The 14,616-nt window shown below is 37.1% G+C and overlaps 1 protein-coding gene across 1 annotated transcript in view; it reads right to left on the bottom strand.

The window, feature by feature from the left end:
• Positions 1-43: 43 nt before the first annotated feature.
• The window catches only part of ryr3 (ryanodine receptor 3), an 80,826-nt gene continuing 66,253 nt past the window's right edge, over positions 44-14,616 (bottom strand). The window contains exons 75-103 of the mRNA XM_059512712.1: positions 14,317-14,429; positions 14,187-14,238; positions 14,020-14,079; positions 13,789-13,888; positions 13,629-13,708; positions 13,459-13,535; positions 13,301-13,374; positions 11,765-11,782; positions 10,957-11,037; positions 10,665-10,753; positions 10,423-10,551; positions 10,232-10,336; positions 10,077-10,158; positions 8,689-9,992; positions 8,010-8,053; positions 7,773-7,938; positions 7,586-7,672; positions 7,264-7,461; positions 7,037-7,167; positions 6,008-6,050; positions 5,800-5,927; positions 5,661-5,721; positions 5,434-5,580; positions 5,205-5,339; positions 2,636-2,792; positions 2,447-2,511; positions 2,263-2,363; positions 2,085-2,136; positions 44-1,112 (exon numbers count right to left, since the gene is read on the bottom strand). Coding sequence (XP_059368695.1) covers positions 1,017-1,112; positions 2,085-2,136; positions 2,263-2,363; positions 2,447-2,511; positions 2,636-2,792; positions 5,205-5,339; positions 5,434-5,580; positions 5,661-5,721; positions 5,800-5,927; positions 6,008-6,050; positions 7,037-7,167; positions 7,264-7,461; positions 7,586-7,672; positions 7,773-7,938; positions 8,010-8,053; positions 8,689-9,992; positions 10,077-10,158; positions 10,232-10,336; positions 10,423-10,551; positions 10,665-10,753; positions 10,957-11,037; positions 11,765-11,782; positions 13,301-13,374; positions 13,459-13,535; positions 13,629-13,708; positions 13,789-13,888; positions 14,020-14,079; positions 14,187-14,238; positions 14,317-14,429 — 3,975 coding nt within the window. The 3' untranslated portion in view covers positions 44-1,016. The remainder of the gene's footprint in view (positions 1,113-2,084; positions 2,137-2,262; positions 2,364-2,446; positions 2,512-2,635; positions 2,793-5,204; positions 5,340-5,433; positions 5,581-5,660; positions 5,722-5,799; positions 5,928-6,007; positions 6,051-7,036; positions 7,168-7,263; positions 7,462-7,585; positions 7,673-7,772; positions 7,939-8,009; positions 8,054-8,688; positions 9,993-10,076; positions 10,159-10,231; positions 10,337-10,422; positions 10,552-10,664; positions 10,754-10,956; positions 11,038-11,764; positions 11,783-13,300; positions 13,375-13,458; positions 13,536-13,628; positions 13,709-13,788; positions 13,889-14,019; positions 14,080-14,186; positions 14,239-14,316; positions 14,430-14,616) is intronic.

The raw sequence follows: 14,616 nt of genomic DNA, 5'->3' as shown, positions 1-14,616 counted from the left end.
TCATCACTTGACTCTGATTAAAAGCAGCTATGACCAGTTTGGATTTATTGCATTAGCTACTTTATTTTCATTCCCCCTGCTCAAAACAAATGCAAATCACCAAAGCTACTTCATACATACAATAGCAGTTTAGTGTATTGACTTCTGTTCAATAAATGTAATTGTTTTTGTCCTCGAATGTAGATTCCTATTGTTTTGCAATCGTGCTTCATAAATGATCTGGCAGACACGATTTCAGTGATTTAACCTTAACCAAACATTAAAAAAGCAGTGTAATGGTTACTCATGAACAAACGTCAACTAAAGCTACAAAACTACTAACCCAGGTGAGGCAGTCAGTGATAGTCGAAACTAAACTGCAAATAGCAAAAAATATGAGCAGGAACAAAATGTTTGCATAGTCTCTTGTCATAAGGCACTTTTCTGTAGGAGAAACAGCTAGTGGACTGAAGCAGATGATGTTATATTGCTCATTCCACTAGTCAGGTTACCATCCTTTATGGCATTGCACATTCTTCATAGTCTTTTTTTGTTTTGTTTTTTAAATCAAACAGACAGAAATTGTGTTTGGCACTCATTGAATCCTATCCTAAGAAGGTATTCTTGTGCATATTTGTGTAGACGCTCATTCAACATCAAAAGACATACATATGTTAACATATCTCACAAGTTTGTGTGCATTTGTGAGTTAAGCAAATGAGGCATTTTCCCATGTTTCTTAATCAAACATGGCTTCGTGTCTTAATTTGACAATGTGTGCTACATGTTTTTTTTTTCATCGCAGTGTTGCATTTGAGTTCACATTTTTGGCTCGATCACAATGAGTTCTCAGTATGTCGCTGTCATTTCTGGTAAAGAAATGATTGAGGTTGTTTTGATTGGATGAATTAGTGAGCAGCAGATGATGAGAGCTAGGTTAAGATGTTGTGTCCAACCTGTACAAGGTCCTAAAATCCATGTGGATATTAGGAGCTCATATAGGTTCTCTCATATTGGGACTGAGGACAACATGTCCTCTAGCCCAGCAGGTCCTCGTATTGCTTCCGGAAACAGTCTCCAGCAGGGAAGAAATCCCAGCATCTCTCCTGATACATCTTCCAAACATACGACTCCTGGAATAAAATAAGAAGAAGAAGATATAATTGATTAAATATAATAATATACAATAATGGTATACTATAATAGACAAGTCTGGGTTCACACATTTTTCTAAAGATGAAATTAATATTTTAATTTAGCAAGGATGCATTTAATCCATTAAACATGACAGAAAAAGACATTTATAATTTGATTTTCAAAAAATTGTATTTAAAAAAAAAAAAGCTGTTATTTTGAAGCTTAATCTTAAGAAAAAATCTTTCCACAAAAATATCAATGAATGTTTTCAACAATAATACTAGGAAATGTTTCTAGAGCACCAAATCACAATAATTTCTGAAGGATTATGGGAGGCTAAAGACTGGAGTAATGGCTGCCGAACATTCAGTTTTACCATAGAGATACATTTTGACTCATAAGTTTACATACCCCTTGCAGAATGTGTAAAAATGCTACTAATTTCAACAAAATAAGATGGATGGTGATTTAATTTAGTGCTGTCCTGAATAAGCTTATCATTAAATGAATAAGTGGTGGACCATCCAGGTAATGAAACTGTATTAAGATTCAAGGGTATGTAAACTTTTGAGCCAGTTTTATAATTTCAGTTATTTTGTGTTGTGAAGTATATGCTTGTTCACAAAAGCTTGTTAAATAAAAAAAATAACGTCAATTATTATGATCCTTCTAATTTTATTTCGTTTTCAACATTTTGCATATTCTGCATATACAATCATATGAGCAGAACTGTAAATTACATTTTAAAATCTATATAAATAGAAAAGCTATTTTGAGTGGTATTTATATTTCACAATATTACTGTTTAACTGTGTTTTTGCTCAAATAAATGCAGCCTTATTAGTGAGCACAAGAGAATTATTTCCGAAATATAAAAAAAAAATCTTACCGACCCCAAACATCTTGAAAGGTAGTGTATACTGATTTTAATAAACAAGGCACTAGTCTTAATTGGATTAGTAGATTACCTGACCAGTGTATTCAGTCTCATCTTTGTTGATAAGATACATCAGGAAGAATCTGTTAGAAAGGAATATTTGAATATTCAGACGTGTTTAGTCGATAAATTATGCATTATAACAACAATGCAAAGTTTGTCTTTGTATATGACATAACTTAAACATCTGATATGCAGTGTTTACTCACAAATAGTTGGCCAGATTGTGCTCTTGTAAGGTATGGGTCTCAAAGCCGTGCGGAATTCTGTCAAAATAGTCATTCCCGATTCCACAGATGAAGCATTTTGTCTACAACAAAGATAAAAAAGTTCAAATAATAGAAGTCTGTGCTCTTTTTAGACCTTATAATGAGGACATGTGACAGCGCTCACCTCCATGTCCTCTTTCACCTGCTCCTGCTGGTCTCTCAACTCACCGAAGGCATCAATGATCAAACCTGGTTTGAAAATGAAAGCATTTACCAGTATGTAGGTGTTCTGAATGTGCACAGTATTGACTGAGATTCTGATGAGTTGAGTAGTTTCGTGCTATTTAAGATCAGTGTGGCTTAAAAAGGATACCCTGAATGATGGCCAGCAGAATGACGATGACGAAGAAGAAGAAGGTGATGTCAAACAGAATGCGGTAGAGCTCGGACGGGTCACCGGCCGGGTCCTCGATTTCATCACCGATGCCACCGCCAGCTCTCACACCCACGTACATGTGGAACAGGTAGCACTGAGGAGTCATGGGTTATTAATAGTTATTTTTAATGATCTAGCAAAGCAGTTTGGACATTACATACACAATACTGTTCAAGGTTTGAGGTTTGTAGAATGCTTTTTCAACAAGGCTGCTTTTATTTGTTAAAAAATACAGTAAAAAGATATTGATAAAATTTTTGAAATATTATTACAACCCGAATTCCGGAAAAGTTGGGACGTTTTTTAAATTTTAATAAAATGAAAACTAAAAGACTTTCAAATCACATGAGCCAATATTTTATTCACAATAGAACATAGATAACATAGCAAATGTTTAAACTGCGAAAGTTTACAATTTTATGCACAAAATGAGCTCATTTCAATTTTGATTTCTGCTACAGGTCTCAAAATAGTTGGGACGGGGCATGTTTACCATGGTGTAGCATCTCCTTTTCTTTTCAAAACAGTTTGAAGACGTCTGGGCATTGAGGCTATGAGTTGCTGGAGTTTTGCTGTTGGAATTTGGTCCCATTCTTGCCTTATATAGATTTCCAGCTGCTGAAGAGTTCGTGGTCGTCTTTGACGTATTTTTCGTTTAATGATGCGCCAAATGTTCTCTATAGGTGAAAGATCTGGACTGCAGGCAGGCCAGGTTAGCACCCGGACTCTTCTACGACGAAGCCATGCTGTTGTTATAGCTGCAGTATGTGGTTTTGCATTGTCCTGCTGAAATAAACAAGGCCTTCCCTGAAATAGACGTTGTTTGGAGGGAAGCATATGTTGCTCTAAAACCTTTATATACCTTTCAGCATTCACAGAGCCTTCCAAAACATGCAAGCTGCCCATACCGTATGCACTTATGTACCCCCATACCATCAGAGATGCTGGCTTTTGAACTGAACGCTGATAACATGCTGGAAGGTCTCCCTCCTCTTTAGAGGACACGGCGTCCGTGATTTCCAACAAGAATGTCAAATTTGGACTCGTCTGACCATAAAACACTATTCCACTTTGAAATAGTCCATTTTAAATGAGCCTTGGCCCACAGGACACGACGGCGCTTCTGGACCATGTTCACATATGGCTTCCTTTTTGCATGATAGAGCTTTAGTTGGCATCTGCTGATGGCACGGCGGATTGTGTTTACCAACAGTGGTTTCTGAAAGTATTCCTGGGCCCATTTAGTAATGTCATTGACACAATCATGCCGATGAGTGATGCAGTGTCGTCTGAGAGCCCGAAGACCACGGGCATCCAATAAAGGTCTCCGGCCTTGTCCCTTACGCACAGAGATTTCTCCAGTTTCTCTGAATCTTTTGATGATGTTATGCACTGTAGATGATGAGATTTGCAAAGCCTTTGCAATTTGACGTTGAGGAACATTGTTTTTAAAGTTTTCCAAAATTTTTTTACGCAGTCTTTCACAGATTGGAGAGCCTCTGCCCATCTTTACTTCTGAGAGACTCTGCTTCTCTAAGACAAAGCTTTTATAGCTAATCATGTTACAGACCTGATATCAATTAACTTAATTAATCACTAGATGTTCTCCCAGCTGAATCTTTTCAAAACTGCTTGCTTTTTTAGCCATTTGTTGCCCCCGTGCCAACTTTTTTGAGACCTCTAGCAGGCATTAAATTTTAAATGAGCTAATTAAGTGGATAAAAGTGTAAACTTTCTCAGTTTAAACATTTGCTACGTTATCTATGTTCTATTGTGAATGAAATATTGGCTCATGTGATTTGAAATTCCTTTAGTTTTCATTTTATTAAAATTTAAAAAACGTCCCAACTTTTCCGGAATTCGGGTTGTACAATTTAAATGAACCACTTTAAATTGTAATATATTTTACATTTAATTTATATCCGTAATTTAACAATTTGATCAAGTAACATTTATTTTTCGATATCATTTTTTAAAACAGTTGTGCTGCTTAATACTTTTATTTATCAGATACTTTGCTTTCTCTTTACTGTCACTTTTGATCAATTTAATGCACCAATGCTGAATAGAATGATTCATTTCTTTAAAAAAAAAAAAAAAAAATTACTGACCCCAAACGTTTGAACATAATACATATGTCTATTAAATAATAAAATATAAAAGTAAAAATGTAAAAACTCTTAATATTTGCCTCATAAAACTGGAAAATTTCTTTTTAAAAGTGTTAAGAAGAAATCAATGGTATCTTTCTAATTAAAAAATAAAATTGCATGCGGGTCACCTAAGCATTTGATATGACCTGACAACATTATCTCACTGAATAAATTATTAATTCCTAAAAGTAAATAGTGCATTTCTGCATTCATGAAAAATTTAGTGTTTTGCAATAATGCCTTAACACCAATAGTCATAATAAGTCAAAGATGACTTCCAGATCAGCCAGATGGAAAACAACATAGTAAATGTCCTTCAAGGATCTTCTCAAAATTAAAAAAGCTAAACTCACAGTCATCATATCATCACACTTCATATCAGGTGCGTCCTCATCCTCGCTCTTGTTGTAGAACTTGCGGAAGAAGTTAAAAGCCACCACGGTGTACAGGTAGACCACAACTGCCAGGAGGCCCACAGTCAACACCAGCTGTTTGAAGCAGATGAAGAAGATACTCTCATCATATCAGAAGTATCTTGGCGTGAAGCTGTACTACAGTCACCCTCAGCTGGAGAGGACTAACCTGTTTGCCATTGTGGGTCACAGAAGACAGGATGGTCCTCAGTGTCTTGACGCCCATGGCAATGTCCAGCAAATGAGCGGCAAAGAAGAAGTTATTGTAATGTCCCAGAATAGACATGGTAGTGTACCAGATCAGGTAGAGGAAAGACTACAAATAAAAGACAAAGGGTTATTGTCCTGATACAGAATATATTCCTCTTAATGTGTTCTAATCTGAACCATACTCACGTTGTCCGTCAGCACCACCCCCATTTTCCACATGTGGTACTTGGTATCAATTGAGCTCAACCTGCAATTAAGAACCAAAACATGACTGAATGCAGTAATGCTCTTTCAAACCAAATGTTTTCATGTCCCGTCAGCTCACCAGGACAGCAGGGAGGCCTCCTTCACCACGGCCTCTTCAGTGGGATCGAAGTCCAGAGCACTCTTATCCAGACCCAGGAGTTCAGCTATGCGCTCGGCCCCGTACAAGTCCCCATATTTATTGATGACCTACAGAGGACAGTGGAAATTAAATATGCAGACAGTCCAATGAACACAAGCACCATCAAGTTGTGTGTGATTCTGCTTACCTTCCTCTTAACAAATTTGTCCCAGTAATTGTTAGGGAAGGACCTGAAAGGAAGTAAGGAAAGTGTGTAAGTAATCATGCTCTGAACAACTGATGGATTGATTTATCAATTACTTCATGATGAACAGCATGTGGTTAGTTAAAACTGATATTGAAAGAAAACTGATACTGAAATCAATCAAAGGAAAAGTGTATATATTTGGTCCAGTAACTGGTCACAATTAACTTTCAGTATTTCCTTTTTGAATCATGTTTGTCTTCACTATTTCTTTTTAAATAGTCCTGTAATGTTACAATCACAATTTATTCATGTACAAATACTGATTGCAGTTTCTTAATTGATATGTAATCATTAAAGCAATAAAAATTTGGTTTAAAATAATTTTGCAGTGTGTATGTTTGACTGAAAAGTCAAGTATTTCTGTTGATAATTTGACCATTGTCCATTTTATGCATATTTATTGTAGTGCTAGTGCAGCATATTAACTTCTCATATTTCATGTCAATGTACATACATTATTATTTGTAAAAGTTTGAGGTCAGTAAGCTTTAAATAGAAATTAATACTTTACATTAAGCGGAACAAAAGTGACATTCAGTTATAATCTTACAAAAGATTTCTGTTCTTTTGAACTTTCTGTTCATTGAAGCATAATGAAATGTAAAAATGTGCCATTGTTTCCACAAAAATACTAAGCAGCACAACTGTTTTTAACATAATAACTAATGTTTCCGTCGACCCGGGTTTGATTCCCGACTCTTTTGCTGATCCTGATTCTTTCTGTCTGCGCCATGCTTTCCTTGCTGATCTTTACTGTTATATCCAAAAAAGGCCAAAAACATAACTTAAAAAAAGTAACTTATGAACAGTAGTATAATGTGTAATTATGTGATACTGATGTATGTGGAACTATTGTTGCTATATAGAACTGTTGAGTGCTATATTAAATAAGTATAATAATATCTGACACTGTAATGTAAATGTAGCGTGAGGGACTGAATGAAAGAGAATGTCTAAAGTGTTTCTTACGGAGTTGCAATGACCAAACGATCCCACTGTCCTTTGATGTCATCATCCGACGGCTGCTCGGTAATATACAAACCATCAAACTCAAGCTTCCTGGCGATCTCCTTCTCCCGCTTGAACACCACTAAAGGAACCTACAGCGAGGAGAAAACAAGGTTACATCAATACTGCTGTGCAGAATCTGGCTTTGAAATATTCGTAAAAACAATATGATAGCAATCAGTATAAACCTTAAGGCAGTAATATCCAACGACACAGAGTAAAGAGACGATCGTGTGCAGCAAAGCCAAGAATGTCAATGTGGGTGCCATGTAGCCAGTGCTCTCCTGAAGAGTGAAGTATTCCATTCCTTCCTCATCTTCATCAGCTTCCTCCTCTTCACCACCCCAGGATCCCTCCTCTTCCTCATCATCGAATTCCCCAGTCACCTTTATAGAGCAGCAATATTTAAAATTATACAAATGACCAAATAGGTGATTATTCATTAATTCAATGTCGGCTTCACATTCATTAGCACATTTAAAGTTAATACAATGGTTATCTGCAAAACACCTTGTAGAAGAGCAGGATGAAGTTGATGGCGAAGGCCATAAACAAGGCCAGAAGACGAAGGGTGTAGAAATTGCGAGCCAGGTAGTTCTACAGAGGAAGAGATGACTGTTAACATTTCCTCATTGCCACTCAAACAAAATTTCCTGCAGGACAAAGTTTAATAAAAAATGTGAAAAGCTTTTCTTACCAGCATTTTGGCTTTGTAGACTTCGAGCCTTGCAAAGAAGCTGGCCATAAATGCTGGAGCTGCTTCCTTTGTTGAGCCACGTTTGGCTTTTGGAGCTGGTTTTGCTGCGGCTGGTTCCTCAGGAGTTTCCTCTTTAGCCTTGTCTTCTTTCTCTTGATTCTCAGTGCTAAAAAACATCACCATGTATGAACATTTTGATAAAGTAATGATCAGACAACATCTAATTAGTCAACTTACTCCGCTTTTTCTGGCTCTGATTCTGGCTTCTCTGTTGCTACTTTCTGTGTGGTGAAAAACAAGGTTACACTTTATTTTGATAGTCCACTTTAGACATTCTACTAACTATAAGTACCTTTGTAACTACATGTTAACTACATGTCAACTACATATCAACTAAATCTCATTATTTGCAACTACATGTCTACTGACTCCAAGAGTAGACTGTTAGGGTAGGTTTAGGGTTAGTTGAATAAGTTGACAAAGTGTTAGAAGATATTAAGCAGACAGTCTACTAATACTCTACTAACTACTAGTTGACATGTAGTTGCAAAATTACTTACTGTTAGTAGAATGTCTGAAGTGGAAAGTTTTACAATTTTACAAATTTACAAATTGCAAAAAACACTGCAGTGTGTCACATGTTTGATTCAAATACTAAAATACATTATATTTATGCTTTAAGGGAGATGAAAACAAGGTGCTAAGGGATAGAATTAAAACATGTATGTTTAGCTGATGGAACATATTTAAAAAAAAAACGTTCAGTTCACAAATACTTCATAAAAGAATTATATTAGTTGAGAAAATGACGTGATCTAGGGCCTAAAATGCCATTGTAAAAACTGCCAGTCTAGGCCTCTTTTTCATTCACATTAAATTCATTATGGCGTCTACACAGACTAAGGTATGTAGATACCTGGCTCTTCTTTTTCTCAACAGGGGCGCTAGACTCTGACAGGACTTCACAGACATCCCCCAGACCAGGTTCTGCCCCATGCTTCCCCTCTTTCTTCACAGTTGGATTAAGTAGATCCATGACCACATCTGTTTCCAGCTTCTCAGCACCAGCTCCAGTCAGCTGCACCATATCTGCCGACACCACCAATTCGCTGCTCTCTGGTTTTTCTGCTTCCATTACATCACCATGGATCCCAAACTGTGTTGGATCCGGCATGTTACCCAAGATATCTGTCACTTTCATGTTTTTAGCACCCTCCACAAGACCCCCTCCAAACATGGAGGACCAAATAATATGAAAGAACCCGAAGATGATGGCAAAAATGCCTTTGAAGAACCCGGTGAAGAGCATCCAGAAGAAGGAGAAGAACCCTGTGATCATTTCCCTGATGGTAAGTTTCCTGAATTTTTTTAACTGTTTCTTCATACTCTTAAACGTCAGCATTTTACGGAAATTAGACATGCTCTTCTTCACAGAAGCGCAGGCTGCAGTGAAGGCCGAGGTGGACTTAAGGGATGAGTCTTCCTCCTCAGACAATCCTTCAAGCAGACTATGCAACTCCTCGTCTTCTTCCTCTGCAGGTCGTTCTGCGGAGTCTGGCTCAGAGATCTGAGAGGCCAACTGCATCTCAAAGATGGTGTCTTCACAGAAGTTCACAAATAACTCCATCTTCTCACTCTCACCGCCTTCGTTGACCACATCGAAGATGAATTGCCGTTTGGACTCTTTGACCTGAGGCTTTTCCCATTGGGTTCTGCTAGACTCGCTGATTTCAAAGTAAACCCTCTCAATCCTCTTGCCACCCCCCATGATCTCAATACGGCCCAGGTATGGCTCAAAGTAACTGAGAACGCTCTCAGCCAGGTCTAAGAAGGTGGACAGGTGAGAGTCGTGAGGCATGTGTTCTGAAAGGTTAGTAAGAAGCACAGCCACGTTGAAGCTGATGTCCTTGGCTGGTTCATGGAAGCGTTCCACAAACTCCTTGTAGTTGAACATATCATTTTCATCAGCCTCCACACAGGAGAGGAGAAACTCGATCTCAGACTGTGTGTATTGCTTTTGGCTATCCATAGACTTCTGGAACTCCTTCTTGGATATAACGCCTTTGCAATCTGGGTCGTACTCCTTGAAGTTATCAGATGTAGTGAGGTCCTTCAGTTTGAGGAACATGTCGAAGAACTTGAGGATCATTTCCACATTGCTGGAGGACTCCACTAATGTGTCAACCATCTGCTTGCCGATAGTTCCATTCACCACATTACCTGTAACATGCATGCAGTTGATGCATTAACCATTGCTAGTCCCTTACTAGTTCTATTATGTTTGAAAGAAAAAAGAACTCTCACCTTCCAATAGAGATAACATCATGACCACCATATCTTTCTGCAAATCCATCAGCTCTTTCAATAGCTCGATTTGACTTGAATCCTGAAACAAATAACATGTTGAGAGGGAACTTATTTGGTAATTGCTGCACATTAACAGTGGCCTGACTGGTTACCTGTGACAGTTTCATTTGCATGTTGGCGAAAACATGCAGGAAACCAACCACTGCGTCCCACAACCTGCTGTGTGCCAAACTTTGCTGATTCCCTATACAAGGGCCCTAAAATGAGAAAATACAGTCCCATGAAATGCAAAGACATCCACTGAATTCTAAAATAGAGTACTAGTGTAGAGTATATGCATTACCTGAATGTACTCAGTGAGTGAGTTAAAGATTTGTTTGGCTACTGCCAAAGCTTTGGAGAAGTTAAGTTGCCCAGCCTCATCCATGATATCTTTCCCAGAGTAATACCAGTAGAAATCACTTATAGATTCCTGGTGGTGAGAACAAGTTTGACCATTACAGAGAACTCAAGTTGAGCAGATTCATGAGAATTCAAAGCTATGTAGCACGTATGTACGTATGTACAGTATTTAGTTTGTGTTACCTGTAGACGTAATAGGTAGTCCACAGTGCTAATGATGATGTTGACTGTAGTTGTGTTTCCAGTCTGGGTCCGCAAGAAGTTTTGGAAATCTGGTGAGGACATTTCAAATGTAAATAGAAAATAGTCAAGGATATGCAGTGAATCAAAGTTTTTCTGCAAAATCTTAATTCTTGTTTCATTGGTAATGCCTTGCAAATCATTGTTTCTTAAAAGTATGATAAGTTCATATTTTTACTTAGTATTAAAAAAAAGTAGCATTGCATAGAAAAAATGCACAATTTTTCAGTCTTACCATTATTGTGCCCCTCGCACAGAAGTTGCAAAAACCTAAACAGATCCTTTGTAAAGTCATCATTTTGTAGTACTTTGGAACCTTAAAACATGACAGAATTGCAATTATTTCTGGGCCATATTTTTAAAGCCAAACTAAATGACACATCTACATCAGTCTCAGCAAGCAGGTGACTAGCACATTTTTTGGGAGCTTGCTTCACTTAGGATGAAGAGCTTTAGATTGCAGGCTCGCAACTGCATCCCAAGAACTGACTGGAAAAAGAAAGGCTTGTCGATTAATACACAGAAATGACAGAAATTTCAAGAAGCTGGGTTAGCGAGGTAACTTTTACAAGAACGGTGTACAGAAATACTTGACAAGATTTGAATGATTCTGTTTTATTATATTGTACACAAAATCATCCTTGTGAAAGTTAGTCATGTGAGGAACCAGCTTTGTGAAATAGCCCCAGATTCACAGCATGGCAGAGCTTTGCTCATTTTGTAACTGTGTTATAATCTTTAGATGAGTGTACACTTCTTTGAACATATCTGAGTTTTTTTCAACACTGTATGACTACAGATGATTCGTAAAGTTCACACAGAAGACAAAATGTTCCCATTTAGTGAACTAGTTTAGTAAAGTTAGGTTAGGTAAATGAGCCTGGCTTTATTCTTAGTTCTGTCTTAATTCTGTGTCAGCATGCATTAGTCTCTACAAGCCATCCCTGAAGAGTAGTGCATTCATATCACCAATGGCAGGGGAGAGGAAAAAGTTTCGAGAAATTGCGACATGCCAGGGAAATGAGTAGCTAAACTATATTTACCCCGCTCTCTCATGTTGACTGCAGTCCAGTAAAAAATGATGGAAAACAAACAAAGAAAGCAGACATAAGCAAATGGAGAAAGTCTGAATTTCAGAAAGAAATCAGAAGAGTCATTGAACTTTTAGTGAGAGGATGGACATGCAGTTACAGATGTAGACAGAGTTTAGACGTGTTTTATGGAATGTAAGACCTCTTGTCTTTATTAAGATGCAATCCATAACAAAATGAAATTGAAGCAGGACCACATAATGTGGAACACATAAACATCAGATTATTCACTGGGATCAGACAAGGCTTTATTTGTTTAGTTGTGAGTATAGGGTCAACCTGCAAAATCAGTAATTAAAGAAGGTGTTAGTATTATTTCTAGTGCAGGGGTTTTAGTCATGTTCTGTATCATACTCAATATCTGTTGCCTTTCAGCAATTCAGCAATATGGCTAATAAAAGCTATTACTGTAGGTCAAACTCTCAAAGCCTTTCAGGAATATATCTAGGTTGTGTTTCTATATATTTGGGTTGTATTCATCTGGGTTTTATTTCACCCCAAAATCAAAAGTGTAAAAAAAGAAAATCAGAAATTAGAAATTTACTGTATATAAAGTTGTATAAAAATGTACTCAAAATACTTTCATTAAAGTAAGGCTAAAAATCAAATACTCAAATATAATACATGGACATTTTTGTTCCACTGGGTATAATTTTAATAAAAAATGGATGGGATGATTCTCATTACAGTACTTATAATCAGATTAATGAAAAGTTAAATAAATGAATAAAACATACAGAGAGATTCCAGTATGCTTTGGTACTTTTCAAGAAAATTATGTGCCAAAGCAATTCTTTTCCCATTTTGGGGTGAATCAGCCAAACTAAAAGCTCACATTCACCTTAACCCTGTCAAAAATGTATTTATCAAAATTATTATTATTTTAGAGTAAAAGCAAACCAAACAATGAAGAAAAAACCCTAAAATATTTACCTCAGCCCTATCAGAAATATCTTCAGTAACAATATTCATTTTTACATATTTTAAATTCCTGGGAATTAATGAAGTGTGTCCTAATTATTTTTATTTTTATTTTTTTTCTCTCTAAAGTTGTTGTGCATAGCATAATCACACCACATTGGGCCTTCATTTCACCTTTGAAGGTGAAGCCCTTTAAATGACTGGACAATGAAACATTTAATGTTAATGGCATCCCATAGACATTTGACACTGCATGAGGAGAATACTGCAACTTCCACTGTTGCAGTGAAAACATGTACACACATTATTAAAAGTGCACTTCACAGAGTTATCAGAGTGCAGCCTTTGGCAGCTAGCCAAAGGAAGAGCTAAAACTGATACCACTCCCAATGATGTACAGTACTAAAAAGAAGCTAATATACAAATACAGTATACAAACGCAAAACTTGTGTTTTGTAGTCTAGTGGCAGGAGAGATATAATGCAGATGTTATCAAAAACATTGACTAATTAATCACAGTACTCAGTAAATAGTGCATATAGAGAAGAATAAATCTTATTGGCTTACTTGACCCCTCTTCAGTCACCATTCCTAGACTTTCTGCCTTATTTTGTCTTTCAAATGCATTTAAATCCAGCACACTGCCAGAGATACAGAGTCACAGAGTCAATTAATAATCACAGTAGGGCAAAATGGATAAGAAACGCAAAACTGTTCACACCCACCTGCAAGACATCATTAGTCCAGATAAACTTTTAAAGAAGCCCGCATCTCGTTTTTCCTTCAAATAATCCAGCATTTTCTAAAGATTATAAAGCATTAACACATTTTCTGAGCTCAGTATCCTCTGTGAGACAATACTAACAGTTTCTCAATCAGTTTTACAGAGCTTTACCTGCTGGACAAGAACGTTGCCTCCATTTAGGATAGAAATGCCCAGTTTAAGGGTGCCAGTCACCATAGGACCAAGTCGGCCTGCAAGCAAATGCTGTTTTAGGAAATCCAATGAATTAAGACTTTAGAGAGAGTAAATGGGGAGAAATGGAGACGTGTACCTTTACTGGCACTGATCATCTGTAGCACCATCTCAGCAGCCCCTCGGGCATGAAGTCTGGCCTGCTGGTACAGAATCTTCTGCTTCTCCATTTCTTTTTCCTGTGAGAGACAACAAAAGTGTTGAAATTTACACTGCTTACAGTCCATTAAACATCATATGCACTACTTCATTTTCATTTCTTTGCATTTCATTTCTTTGCTCCTTTAATTAAAATCCAGGATTTTAATGCCTCAAAAGTTTTTTCTTTTCCCTCCTCTTCCTCTTCTTCTTCCTCATTCTCGGCACAGCTCTGTAAATTAAAATATTGATTCAACTGAAACTCTTTAAAACATTTACGAATTAATTAAGAGCGATTAATATAAATTAAGCTTTCATTTAATTAAATACAGCACTGACCTTTGCCATCATGTCAGCATATGCAATGTAGAGAGGATCCTCTTCTAGAAAACTACAAAAAGAAAAAGGAGTTGTTTATCTATTATTGAATAAGAATTTACTTCTATGTACTTGTATATGAAAATGTCACCTTCTCTCCGTCAGAGCATTGTGACTGAAGTGAAGGATGAGCTGATTAAGAGGGTCTGGCTGAACTTCGGCTTCTTCTTCCTCTTCTTCCTCTACCACATTCATGGGAGTTTTCTGCAGGAAGAGCCACAGGAGTTATAAAAACAGAATTTTTCTGCAATCCGTTAATCACCAGCTTTCTTTTTCTTTCTAACCAAACCAAATGATGATGCACAAACACACTCTGACACTGCAATCACCTTTTCACTCAAACCATGCTCATCTACCTTATTACCAGGGCTGGGCTCAATTCAGAATTTAA

The sequence above is a fragment of the Carassius carassius genome, chromosome 27 (genome assembly GCF_963082965.1).
Source record: "Carassius carassius chromosome 27, fCarCar2.1, whole genome shotgun sequence".
Taxonomy (NCBI): Eukaryota; Metazoa; Chordata; class Actinopteri; order Cypriniformes; family Cyprinidae; genus Carassius; species Carassius carassius.
Note: the sequence above shows the minus strand (reverse complement) of the source record. Positions and strands in the feature narration are given on the sequence as shown.